We start from the raw sequence: 19900 nt of genomic DNA, 5'->3' as shown, positions 1-19900 counted from the left end.
CGTAGTTGACGTCACTTAATCGGTTTAGTATCACGAATGGACCGCTGTACGTTGAGATAAACTTGTGATACAAGCCTTTCTTCCGTAGAGGTGTCCACAGTAAAACGTGATCGCCTGGAGCGAAAGTAACAGGTATATGCCTAGCGTCATAGCGTGCCTTGGTTGAAACTTGCGAAGAAAGTGTTCGTAGTCGAGCAAGCCGGCGTGCTTCTTCGGCACGACACAATGTTTCTGCAATGGATGTGTCTTCGTTGAGTGTGAATGGCAAAATTGTGTCCAACAAACTTTGGGGACTGCGAGCATACAGCAGATAAAAAGGCGCATACCCGGTTACTTCGTGCTTGGCTGTATTGTATGCGTACGTGATGAAGGGCAGCACGGCATCCCAATTCTTGTGATCAGCCGAGACGTACAATGACAACATGTTGGTAAGAGTACGATTTGTGCGTTCGGTGAGGCCATTTGTTTGTGGGTGGTATGACGTTGAATGGCGATAAGTAGAACCGCAAAGGCGCAGCAAATCTTCAACAACGTCGGCGGTGAATTGCCGTCCACGGTCACTTATCACAACACGTGGAGCGCCGTGGCGCAGAATGACAGAATGAAGGAGAAAGCACGACACGTCGGCGGTAGTGGCAGAGGTAAGCGCCGCATACTCAGTATAGCGCTTCAAGTAGTCGACGCACACAATAATCCAGCGACGGCCAGTAGAGCTCTTGGGAAAGGGGCCCAGCAAGTCTATACCAACTTTTTCAAAGGGTAAAGCAGGAGGTTTCACTGGTTTCAATAAGCCTGCAGGAGGCGTCGCCGGCTTCTTATGACATTGGCAACCTGGACAACTGGCAACGTATTGTCTTGTGCTCTTCCATAGCTTCGGCCAATAAAAGCGCTGGCGTAATCGATGAAGCGTGCGGGCAAAGCCCAGGTGACCCGATGTGATATCGCCATGCATAGCGCGAAGAATCGCAGTACGCAGGCATTCGGAAACGACTAGGAGCAACGAAGCGCCGTCAGCAGAGTAATTCTTTTTGTAAAGCAGGCCGTCACACAGCGTGAACGGCGTGGTCTGACCTGACGTGCGGGCAGCCTCCAATAGGGGTATTAGTGTAGGATCTCGACGTTGTTCACATTTAAAGGTACCAACGTCAGGAAACTCGGTAATGCTGGCAAGATAGTCGTCGAAGTCGTCGTCGTTAGCGTTGGAGTGTGGCGACGGGAGACGAGACAAGCAGTCGGCATCGGTATGACACCGACCGCTCTTGTAGGCGACAGAAAAGTTGTACTCCTGAAGGCGCAACGCCCAGCGTGCCAGCCGTCCAGAAGGATCCCGCAGTCCAACAAGCCAGCAAAGGGAATGATGGTCCGTCACTATCTGGAAATGGCGACCGTACAGATATGGCCGAAACTTCTGGATGGCGAAGACTACTGCCAGGCATTCCAATTCGGTGACAGTGTAATTTCGCTCCGCTCTCGTCAGTGTCCGACTTGCGTATGCAACGACGTGCTGGCGCCCATGGTGAAGTTGAACGAGGACGGCGCCAACGCCCACACCGCTAGCATCAGTGTGTAGCTCGGCCGTGTCCCGCCTCTAATAATTTCAGCAATAATGATCTCGGTCGCTTAACGACGCAGCCAACGACACTATGATTCTTTATGCAGAGCCTGTCGCCACCGCATGCTTGCCCGCAATCTACAATGCGTCGGCAATAGGGCCCCCCGCTAATCAAAATCACAATTTTAACTATCCTACTACATAACTTAACGCTATGTCGGTGTGAACTATCAAAATACCTTATCCAGAGGCGTTTCTTTTGCCTAAAAATATAGATTACATTCACCGATAGATATACCGAGTGTTTTTTTAAGCTTCATTGACACCTACGCCTAAAGAATAATCTGTAAATACCTTTCCTCAGCTTCAGTTATTGTGGGCGATGAGTGGTTGCCGGCACCGCTTCATCGCACTGAAATTGCGCAACCTTCCTATTCAACGCAGAAACCACGGCGCAAAAGCTACTTTGACATTGAGACAAACACATGGATGGACGATGCGCTCGCCAGTAATTCATTATAAGAAGGCACGCTGAATATAATACCTGCGGTGCACATGCGCGCACATGCGAGAAAAAGCTGCCAAACACAGCGATTTGCCACAAGCAATACTATATCAGATTCACAAAGTAAAGCAGCGTATCATGTGGCTGAAAAAATAACTGGAGTATAAACTCGCCTCAAAGCTCCTTTTACATCAGTGTGTGTCATTCATACGGCTTTAAGATGCAACCAAGCTCCTCATAAACGTTGCCTTCAGCATTCTTCATGCTGTTATCACCATTTTTCTAAATTTTCCACGCCATTGGGGCGCGCAACTGGCCCAAGATTATGCGCCTCCATTGAATTCTGCGGCCCGTCCGCGGGAGCCCAGGCGCAATAGCGTGCCGTGCGCAGCGCGCGCAGCCGGCGGGCGAGGAGAATCGAGGAGGAAAGCGCGGCGGGGAGGAGAGTGTCGCTACCATGGAGGAAGGAAAAAGGTCGCCACTTTCAAGATCAAGGTACAGTGTACTGTAATCAAGGGGTCAAGGGTGGCTTTAGACCAGAAACGACCAAGGAGGAAACGAACCTAATCATCGAGATTGTGCCATCCCTGGTACCTGATGTCTTTGATCAGTGTAAGGTCGGGGCAGGTGTCTCGACTGACACTGTTGCCTATTCTCGTTGGGTGGGCTGCGTCTGTAAGTATGGTCAAGCCTAGTTGTGCTATCATCAGTGCTAGCCGTCGACCCTTTGGATTAGCGGTCTTGTAACCCCACGTTGGGTGTGCTGCGTTGAAGTCCCCTACAATAAGCAAACGTTGCTTTGATTCCTTTAGTGCGTGTTTGAAGAGCCCATCGAAACAGTCTGCCCGCTCTTTAGGGGCACTATAGATGTTGAGGACAAAGGAGCTAGGCTCTTTCCTGTCTGCGGGAATGATTTCGATGAGCACGTGCGGTATGCGTTCGGAGCTGAGGGTGTGGTCGATTGCGGTTAACCTCTTTGACACTAATGTCGCTGTTTTAATCGGACCATTGTGGTGTTCTTTGTACGCAAAAGTATTGTATCCAGTCAGTTTAGGTTCAATGTATGTTTCTTGTAGTGCCAATATGTCTGGTGTGTGTGTCTGTGCGTGTATGAACTGCGTTAGATTTCCGCGTTTCCGGCGGAAACTGCGGCAGTTCCATTGCCAAATTTTGATGGGTTGTGTTTGCGCGACATTTTGTTGTCTAGCCATTTTTATTGTAAGCTGGCCTGAGATGAAGGGCGTGCGTAAGGATGCGCCCGGATATCTTCTCTTGCCTCGAGCGGACTAGCACGGGTGCGGTTGGGGGTGGCGTTGTGGACGACCGTCTGAGTAACTTCGTCGCGAATTTGTTGTCTAAATTCTTGGGTTAGCTCAATGAACATCTGTTGCAGGGTGGTTTTGATTTCTTCTTTTATTTCCTGCCTATCTTGCGATAAACTCTCCTTGAGTTCCTGTCTGTCCCGTTGCATTTCGTTGCTCAGGCGCTCTCTATCTTGTTGAAACGCGCGTTTTAACTGGTGTAATTCCTGTCGAAGAGTGATTGCCATTTCGTTTACTAATGTTCGCATCTCTTGCCTAAGCGTTCGGGCTATGTCATTAATCATTTCCTGCACCTGGGCGTTGGTGGTGAAGTTATTTGTGAGAGGCACCTGCCCTGTATGAGTATTGTGTGTGCATGTTGTAAGGGGTGGAAAATTAGTGGCAGTGGGAGAAGGTAAGGGGGAAGGATTTGAAAGCCGCTCAGCCCAGCTCACCTTCGGCGGATTCGTACCAGGGCCCTTCGTGAGCGCTTTCCTCTCGCTCTTCTCCACCATGTCGATGGTTGACCGTGATTCCGCCCCTTGCTCGTTTGTAGCTGCTTCATGCCGTTCATGTCGGGGTGTCTTTGTACGTGGTAGGCTTTGTGATCTGAATGCGGATGCGTCCCTGGATTTATCTCGTTTCTTTGAGTCCGTTGATCTTCGGGGTGATCGGCCTCTGTCTACGTTCGTCTCCGTGGAAGCTGGCGGCGATTTTGACCCGGGAGTTTTTGGTTGATTGGTGCTACTCCCAGGGTTGGTGGTGGTGGGAACGTTGTTGGCGTCACTGGTGTAGCCAGCGTTACGTAAGAAGTGTGATTTGTTGAAGGGCTTGTGCTGCCTGGCTGGACAGCTTGGGTCCGTAACTGGGTGATCGCCTTCACACAGCACACACTTCGGTTGACATTGGTGGTCCTCCGATGGGTTTTCGTGTCCGCAGTTTTTGCACCGGCACTCTCCGGCGTGGGACAGATGTCCGCCCTGTGCCCGGTTTTCAGGCATATGCTGCATACCTGAGACAGCGGTCGGTAGGGTCGACATAGGAGCTCTCCACCATAATAATAAATTGTTCTTGGGACTTCCAGCCCGTCGAAGGTGATGAGAGCAGCCGTCGACTTTCCGAGCATGCGTGCGAAGAGAATCGGTGCTTGCGGGGAGCGTAGATTAGCCATTAGTTCGTCCGGGTGAGTTTCACTGTCGATCCCAGTGGCAACTCCCTTGCAGGACATGTCGGGGGCTGCCACGTATGCGTATACTTGGTACTCCTTCCCACCAAGTTGAAGGGTAGTGATCCGTCTGATGCGTTCCGCCAGCTCCTCCTTTGGCGTGCTTGCCACTGCCAGGTTCTGTTCGTTGCGGATTCTCAGTGTGAGTGCGTCAGATTCGGTTGCAGTAATGTGGGCAGCCTGACGCACCGCTCGGGCGACGCGATGCGATTGCCATTTGCTGAAGTCGAGGCCGTCTCGTGGACGGAAGACGATCTTGTAGTCAGACGGTGGAAGTGGTGGGAGTCGTGGTTTTCGTTCGTGTGCCTGGTTGGGAGCGCGGTCTGGTTTGGATTCTCCCGTCGTAGTTGTTGGATGGCTGGCATCGCGTCGGCGTTTACGGGCAACCGTAAACCAGTCTCCCCCATTGCCGTCAGTATCGTTGCTTTCACCTTCGATTGCGGCGTTGATTTCCATTCTTTCGGAGGTTTGGGTGTTTTCAGGGTCTGCGTCGACCAGGGCGGTTTTGATGGAGTCCATTTTGTCCTTGCCAAGGATTATCTCTCAACAGATATCTCTCGGCTACAGCGGGCGGCCAGCCGCCGACGCTGAGATCGCTCCCGTTCGGTTAGGCTTGGCCGGGCAGCCGTCACCTTGGATCTTCAAGAGGCGATAATTTGACGTAAAATCGACGCACGGATGTTTTTCGAGTATCGCTGTGATCGCGTTGCGGTAGTAAATCAATTAGTATCACTCACAGCACTTGGCGTGGTGGAAATCTATTCGAAATCCGGCATTGGAGGTCGATACAGCGGGAGCATTGTGCATAATCAAAACATGCATAGTGCAGATAATCAATTTCTCAGGACGCGTGAACTCCGACGAGAACTGTCAGCGCCTGCAACAAGAGTTTACTTACGCTGTACTGCGCACATGTAATCCATGCTTGTCGGCTGTCTGTTTCGTGCATTCTGTTGTGAGTCGGTGGAATTTCACTGCTGGCATCAACCCTTTGGTGGGCACATTGCTGGTTTGGGATTCCACAACACAACAGCAACTACCAGCCTTTCGCAATTGCTGGTTGGGGATTCAGCAACACAACAGTAACTACCAGCCTTCCGTAGGGGCGCAATCGCAAACGAGAGACGTTCTGCGCTGCAGACTATGGCTACGTTCACAGTTGGGAAGCGGCAAGCAGGCGGAAAGGCCAAAGCGGCCGCAAAATCTTTTCCGCGCATGTCCAAGTTCACATTTGTTTTGCTACCACCGCGGCCGCCGCTGCCGCTTTCGTCCACATCCATCTAGTCTGCGTACGTTTGTCGGCGTGGTGGCGCTCATTATCGCATTATTTCGAGCGGTATGTTCATTCACTGACCCACCCGTCATCAAAAGTGATCATCTTGCGCAATTTCCCGTGTCATCTGCGACCTTCGGTAAATTCCTCGTTGGCGTTCTGTAATTCTCCTCACACGGGCGCGGTAGCGCTGTGTCACAGGTTGCTGCCTAGGCGTGATTATATTTCTTTAATAGCTTTTATTTACAAGTTGTAATAATATTTCATCAATTCGTATTATTTTCGGCGCCTCCAGGACACGAAAGTGGCAACGGGAATACCAAAGCTAAAACCCGGGCTGGCCCTTTGTGTTGAGGCTCGCCAAAGCCTGCGCGTCCTTCGTGAGACCTACGCTCCCAATCTATCGTCGCGACGAGAAAAGCACCCCGCGACTTCTGCAACATACCGTGCACGTGCGAGGAGAATTATGGAGCGCCAACGAGGAATCTGCCTAACTATTGTCTGTCATGGAAGTGGAAGAAGAAATGGCTTTTATACTTCTACCTACTTGTTTTCTAGAAATGGACAATCAATAAACGGAAGACAAGAAAACCTCAGAAACGGCGGTGGTGGGTTCGCCTGGCTTTGCAAAAGCGCGAGAAGTTGGGTCACGCGACTCCGTTGGCTTCGTTGCCGCGCCTCCGGTCGCGCGACGTTGAATACTATCGCGAGTATTGCTGACAGTACGTTTTAGTACTTCTCTTGTCGTAGAGCAAGGGGTGGTTCTTGATCGCGTCGATCAGCATTGCAGCCTACACTTTTGGTGCCATGTTCAATGTTACGACCTGAAGTTTACATGCTAGTGTAGCTTCCGGTCGAGCAGAACGACTTTCCGCCACGTTTCCGCTTCGCCATGGCGAAAAAATCGGTCCGAGAGCAATTTGGCTCGCCGCCTGTTTTTCTGCCTGTTTTGCCGCCTAGGCGGGCGGATTTTTGCAAGATTTTGCCGCTTCCGCCAGCTTCGAGACCAAGTTCCTACGCGAACGCGGCCTAACCGGCACCTGAAGGGAAGCGGTGGAAATGTATACCGGAAATTTCGACCACCTGGAGACTTTAACGTGCACCTAAATCTAAGTAAACGGGCCTCGAGCATTTTCGCCTTCATCTAAAATGCGGCTGCCGCATTTGTTTTGTTGCTTCATTTGTTGCGCATTTGTTGTTTCAGAATGCGGCCGCCACATTCGCGCCCAAAACCTCACAGAGTGTCAAGGCCTTGACAAACACCGTGACAGTTTTTTTCCATATGCAGACATGATTCGCTGTAAATTACCAACCCAAACGGAAGCGCCCAGGAACGAAAGTGTGAAAGTAGCACCGGTTTCTTGAAATATGTCAGCGCGAAGCGACGAGAGCAAAGGGTGGGTTAGTGGGGGGCAGAAATTTCGGGGGGGGGGGGGGGTTTGAACCCCCCCAACCCCCCCCCTTGGCTACGCCACTGACTATCACAATTTCATTCCTGGGCGCTTCCGTTGTGAGGTGCCTCCGAGACTCCCACGTCCACTTCGCCAGTCGCCCGACAGATGGCAACACCTGTCTGGCGTTCTCCCCTGCTTTCCCGCCTTTAGCTTGGAGAGCAGAGCTGAGTGAGTGTCTGCCCCGCTGCCATGGAGGACTGTCGTGTTGAGTCGCGCTAGCGCGCGTTAGCCCTTGTGTTGTTCAGTATGCCTTGCCAACATTAATAAAGACGTCGACCTGCGTCGACGTTACTGCCTCATGCCCAGCCTCAAGCCTCTCGCCCCAGCCTCGCCCTCACATTTGGCGCAGTCGACAAAGAATCTCGCCTCGCCGTTCGCTCACGCCGTGCCGCCGCTCCCGCCAAGCCCGCTTAGTAGCCGCCATTGTCTACCTCCCTGCTCACGCCAAGTAAGCGCCATGCCGGGATTGAATTGGGCCGAAGTCGACGCTGCCACCGTCGCATGCTTCAGCACCGAGTTTCTGCAATCCGAGCTCATTCGCCGCGGAATCGACGCTACCGGGTCAAGAGACGACGTGATTCAACGTTTGACAGCGTGCCTGGAGGAAGTTCGTGCAGCGATTCCGAAACCACCGAGACCGGCCTCAGCGCCAGTTTCCTCGACCAGAGTGCAGTTCCATGCCTCGCCCCTGACTCCGACGGTTTGTCAAGCAATACCAGGTGCAACGTCGCAAGTGTATGCGCCCGCCTCGTACGTCCCACCGCCACCGTGGTCCTACCCCACGCCGCCGCTCGTTTGCGACGCCGCAGCCGTGCCAACGCAAGTTTTTTCGCCGCCACAGGAACCGCAGCCTTTTGTAACAACACCCGGCTTTGTAACGGCTCCGCGGTACCCCCAGCCACCATTTGGAGTGCCATTTTCGCCAATGTCACCGCAGTACCAGGCCCCTTCCTTGCCACAGCTGCAAGTGACAACCATGCCGGACTTGTCGGCTACCCTGCCATTGTTCGAGGACTGCCACAAGCAAAGTGCGCGTTTGTGGATTCAGGAGATTCAACGAACACAGCAACTCACTTCGTGGTCGCCAGAAACAACACGCCTCATCGCCGCAAGCAAGTTGAGAGGCACTGCGAAAAACTGGCACCTGACTCTTGGCGCGCAGTTCCCGACTTGGGATACGTGGCGTAAAGCTTTCCTGGACGCATTCGCCGACGAGCTGACTCTACTGCAATGGCAGCAGCAAATTATGTCCCAAGTACAGTCCAGCTCTCAGTCACTTCGCGACTATGCCTATGCAAAGCTTCGAGTAATCGAGAAATGTCCAGCGCCACTGACGGAGCCTCAGAAGGTGGAATATCTCCTGCACGGCATTCAGTGCGCGGGAACCGCAACAAGCATAGCAGCGCAACGCCCATCGTCAGTATCCAACTTCATTGTTATATGCACTCCGCTTGACAGGGCTATGCAACATATGCAGATCGCTAGCAACCCGGCTGATCTTCCTGAGCAGACTCTTCGCAGTCAAAATAACGGGACTACGCCATCCAGACAAGTCTCTTCTGCGTCGTTAATGCCTTCAACGGCACCTCCAACAGTCAGCAGTTTCAAGAAAAGCCGTGTGCCCCCGTCTCGCCCTGCCAGTCCTCCACATAGCCGTCGCATAGCAGATCTACCGCCTGCTGAACAGGAAGCTCAGTACTCGGCTCTGTCACAGCGTTATGGTGTCCCTGCGTTTCGCCCAGGACAGTCATTGAGTGAAGCTGTTTGCTTCAAGTGTCACGAAAAGGGCCACCTAGCATCGAAGTGCCCAACAAAGCAAGAGACTGTCACACAGCAGCCAGCCACAGCTTTAACATCACTTCATGCAGCAGCCCCTGCATTGCACACAAGCCCTTTGGAAGACGTCCATGGCTATCATCTGGAGTGTTCCTTCTTTACAGCTGACATTGCACTTTTAGGCCCCTGCGACGCCTTCCCAGACAACAGGGTCCAAGATAACTATAGTGACCAAGTCTGCCATCAAGAATCTTCCACTGATGCCCTGGACACGCGAGCCCTTAGAGGTTGTTGGTGGATCAAGTGTGCATCCCGAAGGCACGGTCTGCCTGAAAATTACAGTGGGCCCCATAACAGCTCTAGTGGAAGCCGCTGTGATCAACAATAATGTCTTACCAGTTATACTGGGTGAAGATTGGTTTCGTGCCAGCAATACAAGACTTGTATTCGAGCCTCCAAATCCAGCTGAAATCCACCATCTGGCCTCTGGTACAGTCATTCATGCACACCAGAAGCTGTATCCACGTGCCTCATGCGCAGTAATTCTTCGGCAGTCTTTCCTAGCTCAATGTACTGAAGTACCATGTTCAGGCGGTCTCCAAGAAGCACCTCTCCCAGGCATGGAGCCCCTTTGGAAGCCTTTGTGCAAAAGCCAGCCAGAACAAGCCACTGTTGCACCAGAAGGTACAGTAGCCATAACCATTCATCCTGACCTTCCACCTGCTTTTGTTGTAAAGGACCTATCAGAGAGACAGCAAGTAGCTCTGGCTACGGCCCTTTCAGATCATCATCTCACATTTGCTCGTGATGAGGATGACATCGGCCATTTCAAAGGTGTGGAACATTGCATAGACTTAGTGCCCGATGCCGTGCCGTACAGCAGAAGTCCATATCGATACTGTGCAGATGACCACCAGTTCTTGGATAAACAAACAGCAAAGCTCTTGCATCAAGGCATCATCCTGCCTGCCATTGGGCCATGGGCCTTTCCAGTGATTGTTGTGTCCAGAGGACAGAAAAAGCGTCTGTGTGTCAACTACGTCCCACTTAACAAAGTCACCGTCAATGTTGTACATCCTTTGCCCCATGCTGATGATATCATGCAAGACGCCGCCGGCAGGTTGGACATCAGAGTCTACTTGGACGACATTCTCGTGTTTGAAGACTTCTTGCCTGGCGTTACTTAGATCAGAAACTGCATCCGCTTTGCCGCTGAACGCTCAGCGCCCAGTCAGAGAGCGCAGACTGCCCACCCATCTTCAGGACTATGAAGTGGACTTTTGAAAGTGCTGTGCTTGTGCCTGTTGCAATTTCTTTAGAGTTTGTCTTTGCCTTTAGAGTTTGTCATCGCAATTTTGACTTTAATCCATGTAACACATTTATTGCCTTGCCTCGTCTGTTACTATGTGCCTGTCATATGCCTCTGTTTTCCTGCCTCGCCATTCATGCCTAGTATTGCTATACATTGCCTGTTGTCCATGTCTAGCATTTTCTCCCCTTTGCCTAGCCTTAGTTGACCATTTTAATCAAAGAGGACTTTGATCATAAAAGTGGGGCCGGATGTGAGGTGCCTCCGAGACTCCCACGTCCACTTCGCCAGTCGCCCGACAGATGGCAACACCTGTCTGGCGTTCTCCCCTGCTTTCCCGCCTTTAGCTTGGAGAGCAGAGCTGAGTGAGAGTGTCTGCCCCGCTGCCATGGAGGACTGTCGTGTTGAGTCGCGCTAGCGCGCGTTAGCCCTTGTATTGTTCAGTATGCCTTGCCAACATTAATAAAGACGTCGACCTGCGTCGACGTTACTGCCTCATGCCCAGCCTCGCCCTCATACCGTTGGGTTGGTGATTTACAGCGAATCATGTCTGCATATGGAAAAAACTGTCACTGTGTTTGTCAAGGCTTTGACACTCTGTGAAGTTTTGGGCGAAAATGTGGCGGCCGCATTCTGAAGCAACAAATGTGCAACAAATGCGGCAGCCGCATTTTAGATGATGGCGAAAACGCTCGAGGCCCGTTTACTTAGATTTAGGTGCACGTTAAAGACCCCAGGTGGTCGTAATCTCGGGTATACATTTCCGCCGCTTCCCTTCAGGTGCCGGTTAGGCCGCGCGTCTGCGCGAGAAACGTCTCTTGTTTGCGATTGCGCCCCTACGGAAGGCTGGTAATTACTGTTGTGTTGTTGAATCACAAACCAGCAATTACGGAAGGCTGGTAGTTGCTGTTTCAGTTGTGGAATCCCAAACCAGCAATGTACATACGTAGGGGTTGATGACAGCAGTGAAATTCCACCGACTAGCTCGCAATAGAATGCACGAAACAGACAGCCGACAAGCATGAATTACTGCTGTGCGCAGTACAGCGTATAAGTAAACTCTTGTTGCAGGCGCTGACAGTTCTCGTCGGAGTTCACGCGTCCTGAGAAATTGATTATGTGCTCTATGTACTGAACAATACCGGAGTTCATTCCTGCATCACTAGTACACCAATCAGTCGAGATTCTGTGAGGTACAAAGCCGTTTCCTGTTTTCACCGGCGTAAGTGAAGCAGAAATGAGTTGCACGCACTACTTAAAATGCGTACACATGACATATCTATGCCGTGCGGTGAAATATTCTGTACAATTCTGAATCTGTTGACGTAAAGGCAAATGACGGCTGCACGCTCGCACACAGCGGAAGACACAGCGGCCCATGCACTTGCCGCAGGAAATGCAACCCTCTCGTATGAGGGAGCAGAGCGACGAAAGCTTCGAAAAAAAAAAAAAAAAAAGCCTTACGCGTTTTTGCGCGTATTTAAGTTTTCTAGCGCAAAGACGCAGCGAACAAGCTATTGCTATGGGAGTAGGTATAGCCTGGTCACACGTGCATTTTCACGCATATAGCCGTCCTTGACTTGTGAAACGCACTTCTCCCCGACGAGGACGACGCCATCTACGCTTAACGGAAATTAACAATTAATGATGTCTTCTCCGATCGCACGGGTCGTCTCAATGATGCGTTTTCGAAGACTGGTCCATTCAGTGGCGCGATGAGAGACCGTTGCTCCAAACGCCCACTGTACCTGTCGTACTTACTGTATTTACTGAGCTTACTTTACTTTTTACTTAATTTCTTCACAAGCACACGCACACGGGAGGGGGGTCCCATGTCTTTGATATACATGTAGGGAGTCTGCTTAAACTACCGACATTTATTATCGATCACGTGACCTAGAGGAAAGCAGAAGCTTGCCCCCCCGCCCCCGGTCGGGCCGGTGACCCCCCCCCCCCCCCCCCCCCCCGAAAAAAATTTCTGGCTACGCCTCTGCATCCACCCGTTCTTCCTTTCTTTAATGTCAGCGCCGCGATCGCCCGACGGCCCCGACCCTATGTTATTGCTCTCCCTTCCGAAGCATAGCCGTGCTAGTACAGTGTACTGTGAAAAACCCCACTACTCCCAGGTTCATCCCGATGCCCGGGGATCGTGTGACTAACGGTCAAGCAGGGTGCACAGGGTGTAAGTTTAAGTGCATCAAAGATCAAAGCGACCGGCTCAGACAACGGCACAGAGAGACAAGGAAAGGTGGGGGGGGGGAGGTCATTTCGCGCACGCACACAAGCACAGCCACGCGGCCAGCTCAGCCAGATAAAACACAGCGTTCGAGATTTGCTTCTACCCGATCAGAGCCACCTCTAGAGCATGGATTAGGGCGCCACTTATAGCCCAAACACAGCCAAGTCGCAGATTTTCAGTAGCCCAAATATAGCCACATAGCCAACTCGTCCAAGTCGACGCCAAAAAATTATTCCCGTAGCCCAATTTGGCTATATATAGCCAAACCTGGCAACACTGGTTCCAAACAGTTTTTTTTTCTTTTTTTTTCTTTTTTTTTTTTAAGGAGGCGTTACAGTGGCTAGACACCGTAGAGGCGTTGTCGCATGTCGGGTGTCATCATAGAATGGTGGTGTCATCTCGTTCATGGCTTCCGAAAAAAAGGAGCCGCCAGTACACAGCTGAAACTCTTCTCCAAGAAACGAATGCAATGGCTGGATTACTGTTCGCAAAACGCTGATGGACACTACACTGCAGCAACAAGGCGCCATGGATGTGCGCGTACCACCTTTGTCGCGGAGATGCATCGTACCTAGAGGCTCCCGCGACCGTGTGTTGTTTATGTTAATGATGTGCGGTATTCCCCTCATCGTTTCCTTCGACTTTTGCTTCGTTGCACCCAGGTTTGTCAGTATCTACCGCGGCAGTTGGTGTCCCAAAACTGTTTTTCGGAGGGTGCCGTGATTAATCTGACGGGAGCCCTGTGGCGTCATCCGCAGCGCTCGCAGGCTAGAAATTCGAGTTCGTTCTTAACTTTTACCTAGAAATATTTATCGTTTGAGAAAGGACGTCATGGTCACAAAAGCATTGTCTCGAACAACAGTGTTTTTTTTTTTTTTTTTTTTTTTTTTTTTAAGCACGCAATTTGAGAAAAAGTTCACTTTATTCGCTCCTTGGAAAACATGTTTTGCACCAGTTAAGGAAGGCTGCACCTTATACATATATAGCGGCAAAAAAAAAATTTTTTTTTTTCTTCTTCGAGATCGCGTGGCTCCAAAAACGTTTGCAGGTAAGGGTACGTACCAAGCCACAATAACTACTTCATAGCTGCTCGTTTGGGTTCACCAGTTCGGAAGAATTTAGTTGCCTGAAAAAACGAGTAACAGCGCAAAAAACGGGACGAGCGAACTGAGACAGACGAAGCGCTGTTTTCAATGCGAATGCATACAGGCGAGTTTTACACGATGCAGTGGCTAGAAGGTTCACACACACGTGAAGAGCTAAGAAGGGGCCAGGGTAAAACAGTGCCACATGTACTAGAAATAAAGTTCCGATTGTCGTGTTAACTGAAAGCGTATTCTGTATTCGTAGCTGAACCTTCTTTATCGTGCCCAGGTACCACGAGACCTTCGACAAGGTGATGTGGGTGCACGCTGCTTTGGCCACATTTATCGTGTTCAACATATACGCAAACCTGTTCAAGCTCTTCCAGACTGACACAAGTGCACGCAACATCAAGACGCCGGCTGTGCTTTTGCCGGGCTGGCGGCACTGTGCAGTGTGCGCGATGAATGTGCCGCCCCGCTCTCATCACTGCAGTGTCTGCAATGAGTGCATACTAAAACACGACCACCATTGCATGTTTACGGGCCGCTGCATTGGCTTCTACAACCAACGCTACTTCGTTGTTGCCCTCCTCTACATGACAGTTGGTAAGCTTCTCTCCACCGTTAAAACACCAGGTGCTCCTGGGTTTTGGCACGCAACAGACCTGCGTTGCTATAATGTAAAGCTATTCCAACCTGTTTCTATTCCATTTCCTCCATTAGCCCTCCGCATGTGGTTTACGAGGCCATGGCCACTTAGCCTGTTTGTCACGAGGTGTCGCAAAAAATGCGTGAACTCTCAATCTAGGATGCATACACACTTATGCATGATTAGGCCAAACAAAAGAAATACATTTCTTTATGATTCTACATGTTTATCACCATTAGCCTTCTACGATTGGTCAAAATGTTTTTGGGCTACGCCTACTTCCCCTGCCTGTCACATGACGTCACGAAACCGTGAGAACACAACATGTCGAAGTTTTGTATATGCACTAAAGATACATTAATATGCTGAACAAAACTGAACTTTTTTTGGAATAGCTGGATACTGCCCTATTCCAAAAGGAGTAGAAGATGGCTGTTGACCTATCGCTTTAGCCCTGGCTACTCGGAGCTTCCCGCAACAATTGATTTCCTTGCATGTAATCAAAATATTGCTTGGCAGTGTTATCAAGCTCTTATGGCATGCATACGACATCGCTCTGAGAAATCTTCACTGAGCATCGAGTCTGGCGGCATTCTTAACGCTCCATTGCATGCTGCCGCAATCGTCGACGAGCCACCACAAGCTAAGCAATGGCAAGCAGACCAATTGGAGACACGGACACCACTCTCCTCACCCAGTTATCTTTCACTGCACTAGCTCGACCCAGCCCGCACCAAAACCCTCTCCTGTGCAGTGCACTCTTTGCCTCTCGTCAGCCAATTAGATAAGGAAAACCTGTCACGGTAGGCAATGCTATTCACTTTAAAACCAAACAAAGGTCACCTCCTATAAACGAGGAGTGTTTTATCGAGCGGTTAATACAAATTTGGGAGCCGCCCGTGCTAGCGTTGGCACTTGTGTAAATTTGATGTCAGGAGTTTGGAATAAAATCAAAGTGGAATAACTTAATGTTATAGTGCCCCAGAGTCAGCACTGTTCCTCAGTTTCTCTGCATCTTTAAAAGAAGTTGAACTCAACCTAGCTGGTATCAATATTTGTATCTGTCCTGTGTCTGAGTATGCCACTGACAGGGGCCATAACAAAATACAGTAAAATATTGTTAATACGTACCCGCTTAATAAGTAATTCCGCTTTAAATATAGTCGTGAAGAATCCCTCACATTGTCGCCATTGAACTTAATGCTGACTGCTTAAGCCGTAGTCACTCACCGCATGCTGTATGGTTGGTGCGCAGTATTTTTCGGAACGTACAAGCCCAGAATCGGGAAAATGTCGTGCGCGCAGACCATATATAGTGAAACCGCAGTGTACGGACGACTTCGCGGACAGAAGTCCTCACCAATAGTGATGTAATAACGTGGTGGTCATGACGCGTTTCCTGCTCCCACAGCTTCTGGCGCTTCCACGTCGTTCACAACGACGTGGAAGTACGTGATGCAGTGGCGCACCGACGGGGGGGGATTCGGGGGTTGTAACCCCCCCCTGAGGCCGACTTAAACCCCCCTTTTGTTTAACCCCTTTTCTTTCCTTACGCATTTGAGTACTGTAAATAAGATGCAAGACGCGCAATCGCCTACACATTCGCAAAAAGCGCAATTTTTGACAATTTTCCGTGAAGAAATCGAAATTAGTACTGTTTAGATGGTATTGGCAAACTGTCAACCCCCCCCCTGGCAGAAATCCTGGGTGCCCAGGTACCACGTGCGTGACTGGCGTGATGGCCCTTCCGTCTCCGACGTGGCACATGCGTTTACCATCATGAGGACATTCGCGGAGAAGTGGGGCCGTCCTGATGGAGAAATTGGCTCGCGGCCTTGCTGAGTTTGAGGAGCACAGATTTCTTGCAGCCTGCTCAGAATAAAAGTTGTCTCCGTGCGTGTTTGAGTAAGAATTAGACGTAGTTCTTTTCTCGCTGGTAAGTATATAGTATAGCTGTTCATCTGCCATTGTCAGTTAATTAGTGCATTGTTTAGTGTGTACCTGATCCACGTTACCTGCCAACTACATATTAACGAGGTTTTACTGTACTTGATTTTATACATCAGTGTTTTAGTGCATATGTGCCTTGCTCTGTGAATGCATTTTGCAGGCCTGTTCTACAGTCTCTCGTACAAGTGCCCCTACGTGCTTGAAATGCTTGGCGGCATCAACTTGGCGACTTTCTTGCACATGGTGGCTCCACATTTTGGCCTTCTGCTGGGCTTCGTTGATGTCTGGCTTTTCCTGTGTAATCTTGTGAATCTTGTGGAACTGGTTGTGTTCTTCCTGTGTGCCTACCTATTGATGGTCGAGCTGATCTGCGTGGCAAGAAACCAGACCACCTATGAAAAGAGCCACGGCATCCGGACCTACAGCATGGGTCTCAGGAAGAACTTGAAGGAGACGCTGGGTACCTCCTGGTTCCTGGTGTGGTTGTCTCCCTGGGTCCAGTCCCCTGTGTCTGGAGATGGGATGTATTTTGACGGTCATGTGGTGTGTGTTGATGGCAAAAAGCAAGAGTGAGCTTTTGTGCCAGAGAGGGACAGATAAAACTGTTGCTTGGACAATGCCACTTTATTCAATTTATTCAAACCTTGATTTAAGCACAAAAAGGAAAATAAGTGCTAGTCATAATACAGGGTGTATTTTTTAGACCATAGAGAATTTTTTGTAATTTGCCTGTGGCAGATAGTGTAATTGTAGTTCGTGAGCTGGTTAACTCGAAGCAGTGGACGTTGCTCCCATAAAAAATTGAAATGCATAATTGCCTAATTAAAAAAATTCACTAATTGCTTTACGGCACACATTGCAATGTGCTAATTGTAGCCAGTGAGTTTGCGAGGCATATCCACTTGGAATGACTTCTAAGGATTGCACGGGTTTCACAATTTGCACTGTGAAACGAAAATGCACTATTGTGCTTTTTTAACCAACTGCTGTTTTACGTATTCAAGCACGTAAGTAACTGGAATGCCCATGTATTTCGTCACACACTTTGGGAAATACGTCAGAAGTGGCGTCAACCTTAAAAATGTGTTCCAAGTAGATACGCCTTGTGAACGCACCAGCTATAATTCGTACATTGCAATATGTGCTGTATAGTAATAAAGTTAATCAGTGCATTTTTATTAATTAATCGATTGTGCACTTCAATGTATTGTTCACCTCTTCAAGTAATCCAGCTCAATGACTAGAATTATGCTATCTGCCACAGGCATAAAATAATTCTGTATGGTCTAATTAAATAACACCTGGTATGTAAGGCAATAGGCAAGCACAACTGCTTATACACTAATCAGCACACCAGCTACTCTGTAGTTAACTGAAAGAAGGTCCATACCCATTGTTTTACATCCTAGTGAAAGCAAGTACACTGCACTGACATTGCAAGAAACCAACTGGGTTTTCAATTGTAACAGAATTGGCACAATTATTGTGAAAGTGTGCCTTCTTGGCAGAAAAGTGTTTCCAGATTTTCAATTTGTGTGCACCAGTTGACAAGTTTGTCAGACCCAAGTCAAACTGCAACTCACTTATGCATTCCCATGAAAAATCACATGTTTGCAGCAGCCAGCCACATTTCCCGCTCTGCAGCATCAGTTGAAGCATTAGAGTGTCTCATGTTAGCAGCGCAACCACTGCTTTACTGTTGCAGACCAGTTATTGTGCGAAGTGTGGTCCTGTGTGTAGCTCTGTGTGATGCAGGCACTTCAGCAATGAGTTTGCACATTTGTTGTTGATTACCTAAAGGGTATAGTTGTCTGGAACATTAAACCAGAGTTTAACCTCCCTGAGCATATTGTGCTAATATCCGGAGTACCAGGGCTCAGCCACAGAAGGTGATGAGTGTCTGCTGTGTAGACATAGGAGCCAGGCACTTAAGAAACATTTCAGTGTTATCATTTGTAGATCTCTAGGCCCAGGTGACGGCAGGTGTCGAGGCTATCCCAAGCGAAGCTTCCGAAGACAAACTTCTTCCAACCAGTGTGTAGAAGGAAGGACACACGGGAACATAAGTGCACATGTCCTGTCAGAGAATAGACTTCTAGACTTGGAGAAGAACTTGGTTGTCAGCAAGATAACGATGGTGAGTGATCCATTTAGTAGGTCAAGTTGTTGAACGGACTCCAACTATGTCCCTGAATCCGATGCACTGTAACGCTGAAGTGTGATTACTTTTTTAGCCTATGTATTTGTTGGCAGATTTGGAATGTCTTGGTAAATTTCTTCAGTTCATTCACTGCACCAAGTGAGTCAATGTAGATGTCAGGCTTCATAGCCTCCATAGCATTTTGTAACACGCTGACATACTCGATGGCATAATATATGGGTTTCGGTGTTATTATAGCATGTATACATAATTTGGGATGACTTGGACTTAAGAATGAGACCCGTCTTCCTCGTGGAATAACTGTTGCATCTGCGTACTTCACGCAATAATCCTTAGGAACAGTAGTCTGAGTGGTGCAAACTGGCTAGTGACGTCGGAGAAGATTGGTTGATTTGTTCTTGGTAAGAGATATGTAACACCTCGGGAGGCCATTCAGTGTCAGTCGGAAGGAGACCTCCATGGAAAAGATAGTCAAAAGCAGTAGCTGCTAGAATGTGCAGTCTAACTGTGAGTGCCATTCAATTTATGTTGAAGTAACGTTGACATGCTTTAAATTCACATGTTTATTGGCGAGACATGGCTGAACATTTCACTAATTTTCTTGATGCTAATATTTGAAGAAAAGAAATGACTGCTAATTAGTACATTACTAAACCAATCTTGAATGTAGGCTATCTTTTGATCGGAGTCCTCCAAATCAGAGTTTGTAAAAAGTTTTTGTGAATATCAGTATCATCAGAAAAAAAAAACAGCACTTGTTTTTCACTTGTCCACCTCATCAAAATGTAAAGGGGCACTAAATTAGTTTATATCGATAAAATATTCTTCAAGAACTCTTTCGTTGATTTCGTGGTACTAGGTCGATTTAAAAAATAAAAGTATCATTTTTGAATTTTGCGCCGGAATTTCAGGGTTGGTATATCAGTGCGACGTCACAGATGACAAAGTATTCTTTCACATTTAGGCCATTGTTGTTCAGTAAAATTTGTTGAAACCTAAGCAGTTCAGTCATTGGCCCTTTTAGAATGCAATAATTCATTTTTACAGATAGGAATTTAACTAGGCCCGAGGGAATGGCGGAAACGGCTAGCTGGCGCGGAAATTTCAAGACAGTGTTGCCACTAGACTTGTTTTTGTGTCTTTTCTGGCTTATAAAGCGTCTTCTCGTGGTAATAATAGCTCTGGTATTGTGGAAGGGTAACTAAAACTGTGGTAAAATTATTTTAAAAGCTCCAATTATTCTTTTGAGCGTCCTATGAGAATGCGTGCCATTTGAGCAACACCAACTTGTAAGCGTTTATATGCCACTTGTTACGTATAAATAAAAGCTTCCATAAAATTCTAGCTTAAAGCTTCTGTATAGATGCCAGTTGTGAATTGTATAGAGAGAGGCAGGGACTGAGCAGAAATTGCACGCCTTA

General features: G+C 48.9%; 2 protein-coding genes across 3 annotated transcripts; both read left to right on the top strand.

Moving 5' to 3' along the window:
• The first annotated feature begins 7545 nt into the window (after positions 1-7545).
• Positions 7546-10871, top strand: LOC125943365 (uncharacterized). The gene is made up of 2 exons (XM_049662638.1): positions 7546-10109; positions 10143-10871. Exon 1 carries the CDS (start codon positions 7609-7611, stop codon positions 9472-9474), a length of 1866 nt encoding a protein of 621 aa, XP_049518595.1. The 5' UTR covers positions 7546-7608; the 3' UTR covers positions 9475-10109; positions 10143-10871.
• A 2099-nt stretch (positions 10872-12970) lies between these two features.
• Positions 12971-16935, top strand: LOC119443189 (probable palmitoyltransferase ZDHHC24). 2 transcript variants are annotated; one of them, XM_049662656.1, is made up of 3 exons: positions 12971-13168; positions 14009-14325; positions 16479-16935. In XM_049662656.1, coding segments are annotated over exons 1-3 (732 nt in total). In that variant the 5' UTR covers positions 12971-13166; the 3' UTR covers positions 16892-16935. The 2 variants fall into 2 exon arrangements, with proteins under 2 accessions (XP_049518613.1, XP_037564284.1); XM_037708356.2 differs by having other exon boundaries at positions 12972-13296.
• Positions 16936-19900: the final 2965 nt, after the last annotated feature.

The sequence above is a fragment of the Dermacentor silvarum genome, chromosome 2 (genome assembly GCF_013339745.2).
Source record: "Dermacentor silvarum isolate Dsil-2018 chromosome 2, BIME_Dsil_1.4, whole genome shotgun sequence".
In the NCBI taxonomy this organism is placed as follows: Eukaryota; Metazoa; Arthropoda; class Arachnida; order Ixodida; family Ixodidae; genus Dermacentor; species Dermacentor silvarum.
This window is presented reverse-complemented; position numbering and strand designations above follow the sequence as displayed.